Source organism: Osmerus mordax, chromosome 3 (assembly GCF_038355195.1).
Source record: "Osmerus mordax isolate fOsmMor3 chromosome 3, fOsmMor3.pri, whole genome shotgun sequence".
Classification (NCBI taxonomy): Eukaryota; Metazoa; Chordata; class Actinopteri; order Osmeriformes; family Osmeridae; genus Osmerus; species Osmerus mordax.
Genome location: NC_090052.1, coordinates 18,237,747 through 18,254,679, shown reverse-complemented (window position 1 = coordinate 18,254,679; position 16,933 = coordinate 18,237,747). Strand labels below are relative to the sequence as shown.

The window sequence follows — 16,933 nt, the reverse complement described above, 5'->3', positions numbered from 1 at the left end:
TGCTGTCAGCTATCCACTGTAAATGATATTGGATATCTAAATGAGGATCTGTGGGCTTGTACATAGAGAACAAACTAATATTCATCATGGTGTTTCAGCATTAGTGTGTCTTTCAGACGATACCTCAAGGAATATCCATTCCGTGACGTTCCTCTTGCTCAGGTGCTGAAATAAGGTATGTTACAGCAGTCTAGATAAGTAGCTAGGCTAGCTATATCGTTAGCTATCTAGTTGGTAGTCGGACTGCCAGAGCTAGCTAGCCTAGCTACGATAGTTAGTAACATATTTAACTTGCTAACGTTAACTAGTACATTAAGTGATGACCTACCTAACTCACCAAAATACTGTCCTTTTTTATATATTTTTTATTTTAATTTCATCTTCTGCGATATTTTGGGGAGTTAGGTAGGTCATCATCACTTACTGTAGCTACTAGTACTGTAGTGTATAGTTTTAGCTCACAGTAATGTTATGAATGAGTTAGCTGCCTTACAAGCTAAGATTAACTTCCCGCACTAGTTGGTGTCAGAAGCTATCTAGTAGTAGTCTAACGGAGCAAGCCTACTGTCTAGTTATAACCCATATAATGATTATGACCTCAAATAGCAAACTGCCATTTCAATGAATGGACATACATTGATATGAAAACCAATTGAGCAACTGTGTCATAATACTTATGCAAGTTATTGGTTATTACATCATTTACGTATGCCATGTGATATCTGGCAAATTACTTCCTGCTACTGACTAGCAGGAAGTATTTTACTCGCTATGCTGCCTGCTTCTATTATGGCATCATCTGTCAAACCCTCTGTCAGATGTTGATGGAAATATAGAGTGTATATGTATTTAGACTGCCTGCTACTTTTTCTCTCCTCCTATTGGTCGGTGTCAGGTGTGAATGACCGACGTAGTGCCCCCCACTGCGCTCAGCGAAGTCCAGCTCCGCCTCCTTTGCCACGATGACATAGACAGTGTCAAGCTGCTCTGCGGCGATTGGTTTCCCATTGAGTAAGTGCTGCACCATATAGCTACTCAAACATAAGCATGTTACTTTAACTCTGTCTATGGTTGGAATCTCGTGAGGCTGGTTTGACAGAATATTTTCTTTCTCTACAAGTGAGAGAACTGGGTTGTGAAAGCAGCCAGCCAGTCAGCCTTCATCAGACTAGGGCACCATCAGGACATGAAGAGGAGGAAAAGAGAGGGAGCCACTGGTTTACTGAGACTCACCTACCATCTTATGACCTTTGACCTCCAGGTACCCAGACTCATGGTATCACGATATCACCTCCAACAAGAAGTTTTTCTCCCTGGCCGCCACCTTCAAAGACGGCATTGTGGGAATGATCGTGGCTGAAATCAAGGGCCGGACAAAAGTACACAAAGAGGTTCGATATATTGTTATATATGTGTTATAAAGTTTGTTATCGAAGGTGTCATTATTAAAGCTATTGGTTGAATCCCAGGGTTTCCCATAACTAGAAATGCATTGCACCTTTAGGTGTATTTTCAACCATCAGTGGGAAGTGCTGATTCTTTGTGCTATTTACATAGACTGCATTGTGCGTGTGTGAGAGAATGAACATATGTTGTATTAGTATGGTATTAGGTACATTTGTCTAGGTTCATACTTTCGCTTTAACTGTGCAGTTTATCCCCAATGCCATATTGTAAATGGAACACTGCCATTCCAGATGCTGTTTTTAGTTGGATCCAAATTAGACAGGAGATCCAGATGTCCTTGGCTGATTTAGTTTCCATGATGGGAGGTGGAGAAAGGGGGAAGAACTGTAGAGGAATGGGGAGACAGCATGGAGGAGGCATGATAGGAGAGAGAGGAGAGGAGTGAAGTAGAGGACTGCTTGGTGGGAGAGAGTGCTGTGCAGAACAGGGGAGTGAGGGCAGGATGAGAGGAGTGGACTGAACCTGATTTAAGGGAATATACAGTATGGGGTAGTATGGCAAAGCCCCCCTCCCCACCCCAACCCCCAATAAAAAAAAGAGATGAATCTTGAAATGAGATGGTCAAGAAGGAAAGGGTTGAGAAAGGTAGATGAAGTTAGATGAGTAATGAGGCTGTCCATGTCTAACATCAGCTCCCTCGTTGTTATGAAATAGTACACCCAGGCGTGTGTGTTTTTGCTGCTGTGTGTTGTGGCTACTAATGCCACTGTAATGTATTTGTATTGAATAACCATATTTACTTTATGGAAACCAATCCGTGTCTCGATTAGGGGGGTTGTTCCTGGAAGCCTCTCCCTGAGGCTGGTCCAGTGGCGCATGAACATTAGAACTTTAAAGCTCACATTAACAGTCTCTCCGGATCCCTAAGTGCCATAATGGAAGGGTTAAGTGCTCACATTTTGGGAGAGACTGCACAGGTTATGTGTTCATCATTAAGTTGAATAGGCTCTTGGAGAAACCGTTTAATGTAGGGACAAAATGTCAAATCAATTATACGGCTATAGGTACTGGTCGGTATTAGAGTACAAATATAACTATACTCATGTGAAGGTTAGCTTAATGCAAGTATGATTGTCGGTGTCATCATATTGTCCATATGCTTATTTTTTTCTTTTTGACATGTTGTGGAAATAAAACATTTTTAAGGTCATTCACACTTTAAACAAAGACTCTCATTCCACAGTGAAAAACACAGGATTTATTACCTAATTTCCTTGTTGAATGGAAGTGTTATTACCATACTGACTCTGTCTTAGGATGGAGACATCCTGGCCTCCAGTTTCCCTGTAGACACTCAGGTCGCCTACATTCTCAGCCTGGGAGTGGTCAAGGAATTCAGAAAACATGGGATAGGTATGGAAAAACTCTGTCACACATCCACACACTGTTTATCAATATAGTCTCATCTTTTACATATATTTGACTCAGTACACCTCTCTCTCTTTATCTCTTCCCCTCCCTCTCTCATCCCCTCTCTGCTCCCCAGGCTCCCTACTGCTGGACAGTTTGAAGGAGCACATTTCCACCATGGCTCAGGATCACTGTAAGGCCATCTACTTACATGTGCTGACCACCAACAACACTGCCATCCATTTCTATGAAAACAGGGACTTTCGGCAACACCACTACCTACCCTACTACTACTCCATACGCGGCGTGCTCAAAGATGGATTCACATATGTGCTCTATATAAATGGAGGACATCCGCCCTGGACTATATTATATCCTTTTAGTCTGTGTGTGTGTGTGTGTGTGTGTGTGTGTTGTGGCAACTGTGGCAACCACTGAGTCAGTCCGGGGTATTCCACACTTAATTGAGCAAACAAAACACAGCCCACAGGTGAAGGTAAGCCCTATCATGTGTTTATTACAGTCTAAAGTAGTCCAACCGCTTCCTCCTTTGGAGGAATGGTTTGGCTCCGCCCAGCAGCTCCACAGTTTTACAGGGTCTGACGGCAAACAGAAAAACAGATGTTATGGGACTCAAAGTTTAGATGCCGGCTGTCACCTACTGTAGTTTCCCACGACCAGGGGATGTCGACCTCCCCCAATACTGTGAGCTGGCTGGCTTTTGAAGGGTGAGCTGTGCCGATTAAGCAGCAAGCGGTTGGTGCGCTCCTCTCCCGCTGTCCGGGCAGCGGGATCAGGTAATACCAGGCCAGGATCAGGGTCTGCCTGGGGCAGGGTCTGCCTGGGGCAGGCACCGTGGGTCTGCCCTGGGTTGGGACACAGGGGTTGCCACAGTGTTGTACAACGTGTACCGGGAGTCAGGTGGCTGAGCGGTTAGGGAGTTGGGCTAGTAATCCGAAGGTTGCTGGTTCGATTCCCGGCTGTGCAAACTGACGTTGTGTCCTTGGGCAAGGCACTTCACCCTACTTGCCTCGGGGAGAAAGTCGCTCTGGATAAGAGCGTCTGCTAAATGACTCAATGTAAATGTGATGTTTGCATGACCCGTGTTCAAAGTAAGTGTGGCCAGTCTTCTTGATTGGCTCGACCCAGTGTACTGACTGTCCGCTATGTCAGCTGTGTGGTCCTTGACTCTGTCCCACTGACTACATCCAGCACATTGGTTCAGCCCTGGCCAGCCTGAGCCCTTGCTCTATTCCCCAGAGGCTGTACCGCCAGGCCCAGTCCCTGCTGCGCAGCCTGCTGCCCTGGTCCAACATCGCCTCCAAGACCGGCATACAGTACAGCAGAACCATGTGACACACCAGGTGAGAGCGGATGCGTGTGGGAGGGAAGGTGTGTGCCTGTGTTTGTGTGCGCTGGAGTGTGTCTGCGATGTGACGCCCACGCACTTGTGCGTGCTTTTGGTTGATCTAATCTTGTTTGCCTCAAGGATTATTTTACTCACTGTTGAGAGGGATTTGTTTGAGTGTACTCTGTAGGAGGCGTGTGTGTGTGTTTGTGTGTGTGTTTGTGTTTCTCAGTCTGTCTTGCCTGGTTAGTCTATTATTAAGTAGGTATCTAACTCTCTCCTCCTTCTGTTTCAGGCATGCAGTGCAGTATGATGTTTCACACCAGTCTTCCCCTGTGCACACAGGACCACCATCACACACTCTTATCCCTGCAAAGACTAAGGGTTCAAACCCTGCCTCTCTTCCTACCCTGTTCAACCACCAACTATGTATTATAGCTGTACATTTCATATATACTCTTAATATAAATCCACACACATATATATATATATATATGTGTAAAAGCTGTCAGTAGTTGGCCCCTTTGCCCTTCTGTGTAGACTAAAATGTCTACCAGGGTTTAAGTAAATTCCATTTCCACTCACCAAGCTAAAATTGGAAAGAGCTGTTTGTCAAAAGTCTTATTATAAAAGTCTAAGTTAAATGGGGAGCTTATGTTTATTCCAGTTTATGCTCTGAAATGAAATGGAATCGACCCCAACCCTGCAGTCTATTTCATGTCTGTAATTTTGCTGCTAATGTAGAGAACCAGAGTTTGGTTTGTCCAGATTTTTAATATAGTTGAGATTAGATTTTTATGTATGCCTGTTTATAATAGAATTTCAAAAAGATAAGTTTATAATGGTAGGTGATGTCCCATTACTAGATGAATGCCCTGTGTGTATGTGGGTGCATGTGTGTGGGGGTGTGTGTGTGTGTGTGTTATAAAGATTGTGAGTGTGTATGCACATGAAAAGTATGACTGTTTTTTAAAGGTGTCTCTAAACACTGGTCTGTGGTCAACCTGGTCTCCAGTCTAATTGTGGGGCAGGTTTAAGTCTAAGGGGATAGGCTGCTCCTGGATCTGTGTTCTGTGGCAGCTTTCACCCCTTTCATCCTCAACCATCATCCCCGTGAGATTGTTTTATAATGCAACCCACAGCCTTGGTTCTGATACATGCCATTATTGTTTCTACAATTCACAGCTCTGTGGAGTAAATGTAATGTTTCTGAAGGGAATTGGGAAGTGTTCTTGGAATAATGAATGTAAAATTGAAGCAGTGAGGTAAATGCCGGAAGGTCTCTTAGTCCGTCTCTCTTGTCAGTCCATACTGTCTATTCTGTGCCTGTTTGTGAAGACTTGCAGGGTGTTTGTCCCAGACCCAGTACCTACACACCTGATCCAAATGTTTATACTGCTACATTTGGTTAGTGGAATCAAATAATCAAGGGCTTAATGATTGTGAATAGGAAGGCCCACGATCAGGTATGGTAGGGCTGTGTCAGCGTAACAATTTGAATACCCTCCATGTTACCAGAATCCCAACTGAAGAACACTAAATAACTGACAGTTCAGAAGGTGATCATGGATTGATTGGTTATTGTAACTTATGCATCTGGTAGGATTACTGTAGGTAAAGAGAAGTATTCCTATGGTTGTCTTAAGGTTGAGGGCAAAGTCTGCAATGAGTGTGGTCTAGAAAACACCCTAATTTAAATACAGCCAAATATGGGCCAACTGCTGTGCACTAACTGGCATTTAAATGTGTCATTTGAGAGGTACACATTGTGTTCACTTGGATGTAGGTAATGTACATGAAAATACTATGTAATTTTCTCAGTGGGTCATGATATGAGGGGATTTTAAATTAATGTTTGTGATTATACCTTTTCAACTGTTTCCTTTACATGATTTTTTTTGTTTTCTAACTGCTGTCTTTTAGTGTAAGTAAGACGAGGATAGGACACTGCATGAAACACCGGATTTTCAGCCCTGTGAAAGCCTGACACCTTCACTAAATCCCAACAGTTACAGCTTGTGAAGTCCTGTGAAAGCCTGCCACCTTCACCAAATCCAAACAGTTACAGTCTGTGAAGTCTGCGTTCGCCTGTGCCATAAATTGTCGAGAACGAATCACTGGAGGTGGCAAAGGTGTGAATCTAACTATGAAGGCCGGAGTCTGTGTGTGTCTGTGACTCAATTATCTCGAGAACCGGGCATCGTGTGTAATTGAATCCCGCCAGGTGTATTGCTCTGGACCCAAGGACGAGCAGTGTCGACCTTGAAGTTGTTTGAATGAGCAGTTCATGACAAATAAATATAACCATGTTTGCCTCCATGTTGAGCTCCATTAAGCGATGGAGCCGTGAATCTTGTGAGAAACACAGAAATGCATTCACTGCCAACTGACACTATTGCACCAATTGGCACTGCTCTTGGGACTTAAAATCTGAAAAGCAGTGAAATCACCTGGATATAACTTGCTTTATTGGATGAAATCACAGACTTTTAAAAAGAAAAATCATTAATGATTGGTTGGTAGGTCTGTTGCTGTTGGTCACACTGGGTCATTATAATTCAGGCTTGGGTAAATCCGTCCCTTAAATATAGGCTATTTTTGCTGCCAATTAGTTATTTACGCTATTTGGTGGTATTCTGTCCGAATATGCTCCAATCTGCAGATGTCTATGATGTGTAGCCCTGTATTTCTGATTAGCTTGGGAAAGGATGGAGGCAGCACGATCCACCCAGACACCCCCCAAGGGGGTGCTGTTCTCTTCATGAGACATCAATCGTGATCCCTCTTCAGAAATCCATCTGCAACTAGTACACTGCCACAATCAACAGCCTGATAATCAATACTGCTCAATGTGTGTTGACACAACACATCTCGGGTAATGTAACTGAAAATGGCCAATCCTAATGTGGCCTATTCATATGCCCTCTTCCATCTATGTTTATTCTGGACTGAACTGATAATTACTGGCTGCAGCCTGAGCCGCAATGTCCGGTTGGCTGTACCGGTGTGTTGTACCGAAATCGGTGACATCTCGAAAGGTGTGACCAGGTGTGGGGTCGCTGTTCTAACGGCTTGTCATATTGTTCAGCAAATGTTCGAGCCCTAACCCTTATAACCCTAACATTGGCAAGCCATTAGGACAGCACCTGAAGTTCCTGTGTGCTGTCTCAGTAGGTCCCAGAGACCCAATGTCACCCCAAAGCCAGACGAGTCCCACAAAAGCCTGAACCACTTAATTTACGTCCCTTTGATTGTTTGTGGGAGAGGCTGCAGGGGTTCAAATGGTTGGCTGTAAATAGGAATGGGACAGACACATTACGTTCATTTTCTACGGGAATTCATACTTTTTTCGCAAAGGTCGCTTTAGGAGTGTGTAGACAGGATAGGCTAAATCAATTAATTTTTGTTCTAATCCCTTGTTAAAGCATTGAAATGTAAACGACTACATGTTTATTGTTTAAATTTGTAACTAAAGTCAACTCATTGGGAAGTCTTTCAAAAAACGTAATTTTGATACATTCTCGTAATTATCTACGAACTACTAATATATTTATTGAAAAATGTATTGTCGCGCTCTTTTAACAGCCTACGCAAAGTGTTTGTGTATCAGATTGAGGTAAACAATATTCTATATTTTTATAGGATAGCTTGTTGGGTCGACTTTGAATTCATTTAGCTTTGTCATTAATGCACAAACATGTGCGTCCTGCATCTTGATTGATATAATTAACTTTAGAATATTTTGTTTAGCTTGATCAATTGACGTTAGTTTGTCTGAGGGGACCACATTTTCTGAAGACTGCTCTTTCTGGAGAGTTACGGTAAAGAGGACCAATAAACCTAGGCTACTAAATGATGTCAGCACTCTAAAGAGAACCCCCATATTGGCGCTCGCAGAAGAAGTCAGAAACACGTTATCTGATTGTTCTGGTCATCGCACATCATTTTCTGTCTGTTTACTGGTCCTGAAAACAATTATTTAAGAAGTAGTAGCAGTTTGTCCTCAAATTCAAAACTCGAATCGAAGGAAATTTGCCTCTGCAAAGTTCGGAAAAGGTGAGTGATGCGGGGCACTTAAGCTTTTACAAACACCAGTTGCGAGGTAAAAACAATGCAAAGGGGATGATTGTACTCAGTGTGTATCCTACAGTTAATTATTATACATATGAGGTTTTGTTTACGGTTGTTTTAGACTGAAAAGGGGAGGACTTGATTGAAACAATGAGTTCCCCTAGTTACTGTAGTATTTTCGTTCTTCGGCTCTTATTATTCAGGTCCTATTGTTTGAGCTTCATAGTCTTATTATTGAACAAGAAATGGCTTTTGAAAGCTCTGGTACACTTTCAATGCAGATACGCTATCTCAACAGCATTCTCAACCTATGCCTCTCGTTGCGTACCCAGATGCCTAGTTAGACTAGTTTCAGTGGGTTGTTAATCTATCTCTGTTCTAATTATAACATGGCATCTTGATATGCCAGTATTGACTAAACAGTGGAATAGACAGAAATATCTTGAAGGAAATCAACTTTGGCGGTTGTAAGATTGGAATCGGCATCTGAGCTGTTATTGGTTTACTCAGAAAACATGATCTGATGCCCTGGGTGTGTGCGTGGTGGCCAGGAGAATGAGTAAGCTATGTCGACTGGTTCTTCCATGTCTGCATCTGTGGATCAAAAGCTTTGTGTGAGAGGCTATTATCAGAGGGCTACCTTTGACACACATACAAGGGACAGGATGTAGTTGTTCTTGATAGGCACATTTTCTAAAATGGACTCTGTTGTATTGTGATTAAAACATCCAGGATTGCAAATCAACTGGTGCACTGGTATCCTCTGCTCAGCTACAGTCAGGGTTAGTAATCAGGCAATCGGTGGGGTGACCATCCCCACCCATTATTGTTCCTGCCAGTATAACAATGGTGGTCAAGACTTGTTTTGCATGTTATGCCTGCATCACACGAGGGCCCTCCTAGCTTGGATAGATTCCAAACACAAATCGAAAGAAAGTTGATTGTCTAAATGTTAATAGTTTGAATTTAAATTTGAATCCGATAGTAAGGAAATGCACAAGGTTGTACTCATGTATGGATAACTCCAGATAATGGTTGCTGTATTGCCTCTCAGATTTATGGCCTTAAAGTGTGCAGATTTCAAGGCCTTGCTCTGAGGGCTTGTACTATTGTTGTGCAACCAGTTTTATGGTCCTTGCAGTGTACTGGCAGAAGTCAGTGAGGGAGGGAGAAAGGCTGGCATGTAGGGAGGGAAGGGTGGAATAATATGAACAAATGGGATACAGACTGTGATAAGGGGTCACTGTGAACACTGGGGATAGGGATATGATGGCAATTTTTCTGGCAATTTTTCAACGGTCGATTTGGTATCTTTCGGATGTTTGCGCAGGGCTTGTTGGTTCATGTGGGACAAGTGCAAAGGGGGGAAATTCCATCTTATCGTGGCTGCATGAGGTCAGGGGAGGGAAGTACGTCTGGGTGAACTGCTACCATGGAAAATATGTAGTGGCTATCTTAACTACATGTCTGCTTTCACATACCTTCTGCTGCTCAGTTGACCAATAGGCTTGTAGAAGGTGTCTTAAAGTACAACATTCTATTTGCCTTTATACTTTTTCTTTCTTTTTTTCTTTCTTTAAAACAACAAACATTGGTTTCTCATACAGCAGTTCATATGAATTGTGCTTGAGCTTAAATATCATGGCATTGGTACTTTCTGGAAGAACATTTACAGGTGGGCAGGGGTATCATGGAATTTGATCAATCAGGGTAGAAGCTGGGAGCAGGTAGGAGATGCCGCTTTGCTGGCACATGGACCACAATCCTAATATGGTTGTGTTATGGTCTGAATTATAACCTACTTTTAACTTGCATTGCTGACTAACTGATGTGAATGGACCATGTGGGACTAGTTTAGAGATCAGGTAGTTCCACTGACTCAACCACACAGGCAAAGGGGTAAGCCTGTTCTCTGCTGTGGTTTATGTGGGTGTCAACACAGGATGACATTTAGTTTGAATGGATTTCATACTAATGATTATTCCTGCCATACACATCCCTTGGCTTACAAATCAGTGTTTAGAAGTCAGAAAGGCTTCTTTAACTTGACCGAAAGCAGCCTGTGAATGAATGATCTGTAGCTAAAACTCCACAACCGGAACCAGGGGCAGCAGAATGAGTCATAGAAGTACTTCTGACTGCATGAATACTGAATACGAAACTGAAGCCTTGAGTGTTTACATTGACGTAATACACTCCACATGAGTCACTGGCTGTTTGATCTTAAGGGCACACATATACGCAACAATTTTAAAAGCCAGTGCCTTCTGGCCTTGTTGAATGTTAAGGTCTCTCTATCGAGCTGGGAACACTTGTTGCAGTATGTTGTGGGGGTTTGATGGTGCAGTGTCCTCTAGAGGATGAATAAAGTCTTTCTCTAAACCATGTATGTGTCCATTGGCCCCAGGGTGTAGTTGCCGTAAAGTAGGGTAAATCAGCTTTCTAACCGCACAAGTCTGTTAAAAAGAGCACTCAGTCGTGTTTGAATGTGTATAGGGGGGATGGGCGGATGTGGGGTGGGGGAAGGGTGGGGGAAGGTTGGGGGAAGGTAGGCATGTGTGTGTGTGTGGGGGTGGGTTGGTGTAGATGGCTTCTGGTTGCAGTTCTCGTCTATCTGAAAGTTTTGCATCCAGTCTAGCCTCCTCAACACAGAACATCTGAGCTAAAGCATAAACAGACCGGTTCTGTCTCATCACACCTCTCTCCCTTACTGCTTTTAGGGGGTAAATATAGCTCAGTAGTAGAACATTTGACTGAAGATCAAGAGGTTGCTAATTCAAATTCCCCCCTGATGTCGTTTTGAATCAAAGTGTCTATTAACTGAATACATTATTATTCTCTTCCTGTCCTTTGCATATTCTGTCCTTCCTTTGCGCTGTCCTCCCGACCCTCCTTCATCGTCCTGCGTCTCTTTGAAGTTCTCCCTCACAGGGATAGTTGGCATGCTGTAGAATAATTTAACTAAGGGTGTTGTGCTATGAAGGGAAAGCGTGTCATATCAGCTTTCCCTCTCTAGATCCTGTTTAGGGATACGCTAAACGGAACCTTTGTCAGTCTGGGAGCTTCTTGACTCTCTCCTGGGTGGTTCCAGAGTAAGGAAGAGCTGGAGGAGGCTGGGAGATTTCCATGCCCTGCACTGACTGGGACAATGGAACACAGGAAGCAGGAAGTGACACCTGGATACCATCGCTAGCTGGATACCATACCGCAACATGTCGTTTTAAATAATGAAACCTCAGTCCCCTTCCTTATAGCATCACCTCCCTTTTAATCTTTCCTGTCTGTCTGGCTGTCTGCCCTCCCCCTCCCCCCCATACAAACACTCTTTCGCCACTCCCTTCTTTTCCACTGATGAAACTCAACTGGCTTCTCAACTCAACCTACACATGTGGATGTGTGTCTGTATGTCAGTCTGTGTTGATGTGTGGTTGAGCATGCATATGTAGTTCAACTGGAGTGTCTGTAACTGCCAATAAAGTTTCAGTTCCTCACAAGGTCCTTTTGTTCCTGTTCTCTGTAAGCTTGACTGACTTCAACCTGAGTGCCTCAGCCAGGCCTCCATCTCTCACTCGTACTCCCTCTCATTCTCTCTCACTTTTAACTCCTCCTCCCCCCCCCCTCCCCCCCTCCCGACTGTTCAGTGCTGCCTCAGCGCACAAGGACAGTCCACTCGGCCACCATCTTTACTGTTTACCAGGCACTGGGAAGAATCAATAATCTAGATGAGAATAATCTCTATCAATAATTTAGATTATACTCATAGAAAGGTAATTGATAAGCAGTAGACCTAGAAGACTTTTCTAGTTCAAAACCCAACAACGTATGAGGTGAGAGAACTTCCCGTCTTACCCAGGAGACTTTTTCTCTCCAAGTGTGTGTCAGCATGTTGTCTGAGTTGGATAGTGGTCAGAGAACACTGATGGAAAATTCCACAAGAAACCACAGCTGATCTGCACCAAAGATCCTGCTTGGCAGTGTGTGAGAGAGTGAGAGAGAGAGAGAGAGAGAGAGGACAATTGCGAATTTAGTTCACTTGTTTTCTTACTTGTTTTTTCCGTTTTTGCAATCCTGCCAGTCGCACAGGTTCATCCAGTGCTTTGCTCCCCTCATTCTCCTCTCCATCTTTGTCTCCAAACAAAACAACAAATTGTATCTAACATGGAGTTTTCAATAGCTTTCTGTCTAATGAAAGCTTAATCCAGCCTTTTGTTCGTCTTTGTGCGTGGACACTGGCACACAGACATTGGTGTAGGGTGAGAGCCTGGGATATTCTAGAATGTACCTGGATCTGACAGCATGGATGTGGTGCTGTTTTATATTCCTAGGTTGTTGGTTCAGGATTCAGGGATGGGTTCTAGTACTCTCTCTCTCTGAATTGGAGACCTCCATCACAGCCTAGCCTGGTGTAGCAGGCTTCATAGGGAGGTTTCTAGCCTGGTCGAGCAGGCAGGCAGCATTGGCGCAGTCTCCTTCTCTATGGCCGTGGGTTGTTATTCACAGGTTCTTCATCTCGCCCCATGTGTCTACACTCTCCAATTGGATAACAAGATGTTCTTGACTGAGTGTTAAACGCAGCCCTGTAGCAGTGACTGTCTACTCCAGTTCCAGGCGTCCTCTGATGGGATCAGATGGTGTTATTGAGTTAGGACTCCCTGCACATATAGGGGGCCTGCTGCTTATTTGATTTGTTAACACAGAAACCCCCAAAGTGGGTCTGTAAAGTGGCCCTCGTCGTTCAAAGAGAGAGAGTGTGCGTGTGTGTGAGGATGGGACTTCTGGTGTTTATATATGTAATGGCTGACCGATGAGTGTCACTACCCGGATCTGTTCTGTTCTGTTCAGAGAGCCGGTGATGTAATTGTAATGACGTAAATTCCATTTAGGGGTCTGTTTGTCAGGTCTCCTGGGCAATGACCGGGCTGCCATCGTGATTTTGTGTTATAATGGTACAGAGGGTTCTAAGAAGGTCCAGAAAGTTCCATGGAGAGACGTACTCCATGAAGGCTGCAGCAGTTGGAGGATGATTATTTCAGGTTTTCTTTCATTTCATAATTTGATAGCCATAAAACAATGCATTTGAGTCTGGAAAGAGGAGGATGTCTCTGGCTGTCTGGGTGTTGTGTCTCTTCCTCTCTACCATTCATTATTTTCTCTGTTGTCATGAAATCCGTCTCGTCCCTGTGCCCCGTCTTTTGTAAAGTGTTGAGGTCATTTTAACCTTCTGCTGTAAAACCAGGGCTGAAGCCCACGACTACTGCAGAGACACTCTGCCACCATAAGTTAGCCAACACTCACACCCTACACTACCATACAAACCACATTGTCATGACTTACTGATTGAAATCCTCAGTACCAAGTTGTGCATCGTCAATTTTTATGTCAACTCAAAACGCAGATGAATGTGCATTTCACGTTGTTTCTATCATTGAATCTTGAATCTGGAGTTTTTGGGGACTGACCCATCAATCGGCATTCGCACAATTCCTAACCAATCGTCACCTGTCCTCCTTTCCCTTCAGGTGCTCACGGTTGTCACGGTGATCCTGCCCTCCACGACAACACTTATTATCCTTGTTCTGAAATGTCCTCTGAGGCGACAACCATGAAGGCGCCCCGTCCTATGACCCCGCCCTTACCCTCTAGCCCCCCGCGGTCTCCCATCTCCCCGGTGTCCCCAGGGTCCCTGCGCCTGCCTGCCTGTCAGAACAGGGATCGCTCGCCCTCGCCCATGAGGGGCTACCTCATACCCAGCCCGCTCCCGACCAGGCGCAACAGGACCTTCTCAGCGTGGGTACACTTACACACATGCACACACAGTGTTTGGAAGATCTCCAATATGGAGAAACGTAATTGTTCTCACTGAAATCTTGATGTGCCCTTGTCTGTCCTTTCCGACCTGTCCCTTTCTTACTATCTGGCCCTCTCCCCTCTGTCTGTTTGTCGGTGTGTGTGTGTGTGTGTGCGCAGGTCGGCCCGTGCAGCAGAGGGCCCTTCCTTCACTGGTGTGTGTAAGTGTTTCTCCCGCTCCAGAGGACACGGTTTCATAACACCTTCCGACGGAGGCAATGACATCTTCGTGCATATCTCCGAGTGAGTGTTTATATATATATATATATATATATATATATATATATATATATATATATATATATATATATATATATATATATATATATATATATATATATATATATATATATATATATATATATATATATATATATATATATATATTTGTTTAAAAGGCTGGAGCTAGTGAATACATTTCAATGTGTAAAGAAGGGAACTAGAGCGAGAAGAAAAGGAAGTCTATCACATGAAAGGGCTATGGGCATAATTCACTTTTGTATGTTGTAAATATAAAACGCACATATTGCCTCCAAAGAGAAACAAAATAAGGACCACATCATGCCATGTCCCCCCACACACACCTACCCACACTGCCATGTCCCCCCCCCACACACCTACCCACACTGCAACTGAGGAGTCATTCCCTCATACAATCACACAAAACCTACCAACCACCTATTCTCTCATTATGTCCACCCACATGTAGTCTAATTGATCCATCTCCCACTCACATGGTACTCCTTAGAATCATTTCCTTATCACAAACTTACACACACACACACACACACACACACACACACACACACACACAGGACAATGAAGGCCTTAGAGGCTTGTGTAGGAGTGAGTGGAGAGGAGCGTATCAGATGACCTTCAATAGGTCTGATAACAGCTCTCTTCTGGATGGAACACAGTACGTATTGAAGTGAACACACTCACAGGGTATTCACAGCCAAGACAAACCCATTTCAGACAAACCTATTAGTGATTCGTGCAGTCTGTATTATTCTCTGCTGTGTTTGTGTGTGAGGGAGAGAGGCAGAAGGGGGGGAGAGAGACTGCGAGGGGAAGAGAGCGAGTGAGAGAAGGAGAAAGCGAATGAGAAATGCATAGTTTGTATGCCCGTGTGCCTTAGCTTTCTGTTAAGTTTCCTTTCACTATCATACCAACAAAACAGGTGTTAGTCAAGGTTAAGGGCAGCGGAAATCATACTTGAGCCACGTGAGCAACACTCAAATGTTGAGGAAAATAAAAAATAAAAAATCTTAACAAACAAACCAATCTTTCAGATGAGTATAAGGAAGAGATAAAAAGTACCTTTCAACTGAAATGTAAAAGTTGCTGAGTCATCTTGCATGAATGTCATACATGTTTTCCTTCTCTTCCCCTTTCTTATTCTGTCTCCTCTAACTCCCTGTTTTTTTGTTCTTCCTCTATTCTCTTCCTGTGACTCCCATCCTTTTCTACATCCTCCACCCTCCCCCATTCCTCCCTCATTCCTCCCCTCCTGCTCCCAGTATCGATGGGGAGTACGTTCCCGTGGAGGGTGACGAGGTCAGCTACAAAATCTGCTCCCTCCCTCCCAAATGTGATAAGGTCCAGGCAGTGGATGTGACCATCATCCACCTCAAGCCAGGATCCAAGCATGAGACCTGGGGAGGCTCTGTGGTCAGCGCTTGAGCCTGGGAAGACCCACCGTAGAAGCTGGAGGAAGGGGGGGGGGGGGGGGGGGGGGGGCGGGCATTTGTTTGGGGTGGGCTGCTATGCTAAGATGACTGGCCTCCCCTATCTCTTCTCATCATTACACAGGCACCCTTTTTGTCTCGATACCCTTGTTGTCCCTGCTCTCACAGAGTTCTCTGGTGCACCAATACACATCCTGTCAGGGTCTTCTTCTAGCGGAGGGCCAATCCACAAAGTAAATCCCTGTTAAGTAATCTAGTAATATTTCTTTAAGCTGAAGGAGAGAAGAGGAGGCCAATCCAGAGTATTGACACACCCAGAGTGTGTAGTTGACATGAGGGTAGGGGGTGAAAGGTTTTTATTTGATTATTTTTGCAGGCAAACGGGTCATTTTTCTTATTCAGAGGGTGAAACGGTGGGTGTGAATTAAAAACTATAGAATGTTGTTTTGAAGTTTATCACGCCAAGCTCATTAAAATTTTTAAAATGTCACCTAGTTTTTGTTTGGAGTGACTCATTGTGAAGCGACTATGATTGATGGGTTTAAAATATGTTTGTTTTGAATGAGGGCTATGACAGAGTGCTTTTCTCAAATAAAAAGTGAGCTGCTTTTAGATGTCCCAACAACTCTGCTACCCAGTTTGGTCGAGGAAATGCCACGAGAAATGTCATTGCTACTGTCCTGTACTTTTAGACACGAGTGCCTTCAATTACGGATTTATGGTATGTATAATACAACAACTAAAATGAATAATTCCTGCTCTTTGTAACTTCAGCATGAGGTCAATTTGGAACTGAAGTCTGGGTGAAACTGCCAACTTGCCTAATTATGCGCCTCCATTTTGCTTGTGTATCATGTTAAATTGAAGTAAATAAAAAATCTGCATCAGTCCATTGTATAGAGCTTGTCTTTCTGTTGAATATGACTAACTTGACATTACTGTTATCTTTTGTTTAAAACCTTCTAATGGCTGTTTATTTAGTCTTCTTGAATGAGTGTCTTGTTATTACATGACATTAACCGAGATGACATAGCTATACCATGGTCTCTTGAAATTCTGTGTGTGTGCTGCCTACGTCTGGTTTGATTTGGGAATGACAGGTTTAATTCACCGTAGCAGCAGGATGGAACTGGGTTCTGTACCTCCACTCTGTCACACACAG

The 16,933-nt window shown here is 43.8% G+C and overlaps 2 protein-coding genes across 3 annotated transcripts; both read left to right on the top strand.

Moving 5' to 3' along the window:
• The first annotated feature begins 29 nt into the window (after positions 1-29).
• Positions 30-6,639, top strand: naa60 (N-alpha-acetyltransferase 60, NatF catalytic subunit). The gene is made up of 7 exons (XM_067232919.1): positions 30-175; positions 896-1,011; positions 1,262-1,391; positions 2,724-2,820; positions 2,954-3,188; positions 4,017-4,181; positions 4,461-6,639. The coding sequence occupies exons 2-6, from the start codon at positions 902-904 to the stop codon at positions 4,171-4,173; spliced, it is 729 nt and encodes a 242-aa protein (XP_067089020.1). The 5' UTR covers positions 30-175; positions 896-901; the 3' UTR covers positions 4,174-4,181; positions 4,461-6,639.
• Positions 6,640-8,046: 1,407 nt separating this feature from the next.
• carhsp1 (calcium regulated heat stable protein 1) lies at positions 8,047-16,661 on the top strand. Of its 2 annotated transcripts, none has more exons than XM_067232852.1 (4): positions 8,047-8,221; positions 13,756-14,023; positions 14,204-14,326; positions 15,604-16,661. In XM_067232852.1, the coding sequence occupies exons 2-4, from the start codon at positions 13,818-13,820 to the stop codon at positions 15,764-15,766; spliced, it is 492 nt and encodes a 163-aa protein (XP_067088953.1). In that variant the 5' UTR covers positions 8,047-8,221; positions 13,756-13,817; the 3' UTR covers positions 15,767-16,661. The 2 variants fall into 2 exon arrangements, with proteins under 2 accessions (XP_067088953.1, XP_067088954.1); XM_067232853.1 differs by lacking the exon at positions 8,047-8,221 and adding an exon at positions 11,926-12,063.
• The last annotated feature ends 272 nt before the right edge of the window (positions 16,662-16,933 follow it).

Excerpts from the sequence above, each read along its gene's own strand:
- naa60 (XM_067232919.1), top strand. The coding sequence starts at position 902 with ATGACCGACGTAGTGCCCCCCACTGCGCTCAGCGAAGTCCAGCTCCGC. Across the intron at positions 1,392-2,723 it reads GGACAAAAGTACACAAAGAG|GATGGAGACATCCTGGCCTC; the intron begins GTTCGATATATT and ends ACTCTGTCTTAG. Across the intron at positions 2,821-2,953 it reads ATTCAGAAAACATGGGATAG|GCTCCCTACTGCTGGACAGT; the intron begins GTATGGAAAAAC and ends TCTGCTCCCCAG.
- carhsp1 (XM_067232852.1), top strand. The coding sequence starts at position 13,818 with ATGTCCTCTGAGGCGACAACCATGAAGGCGCCCCGTCCTATGACCCCG. Across the intron at positions 14,024-14,203 it reads CGCAACAGGACCTTCTCAGC|GTCGGCCCGTGCAGCAGAGG; the intron begins GTGGGTACACTT and ends GTGTGTGCGCAG. Across the intron at positions 14,327-15,603 it reads ATCTTCGTGCATATCTCCGA|TATCGATGGGGAGTACGTTC; the intron begins GTGAGTGTTTAT and ends TCCTGCTCCCAG.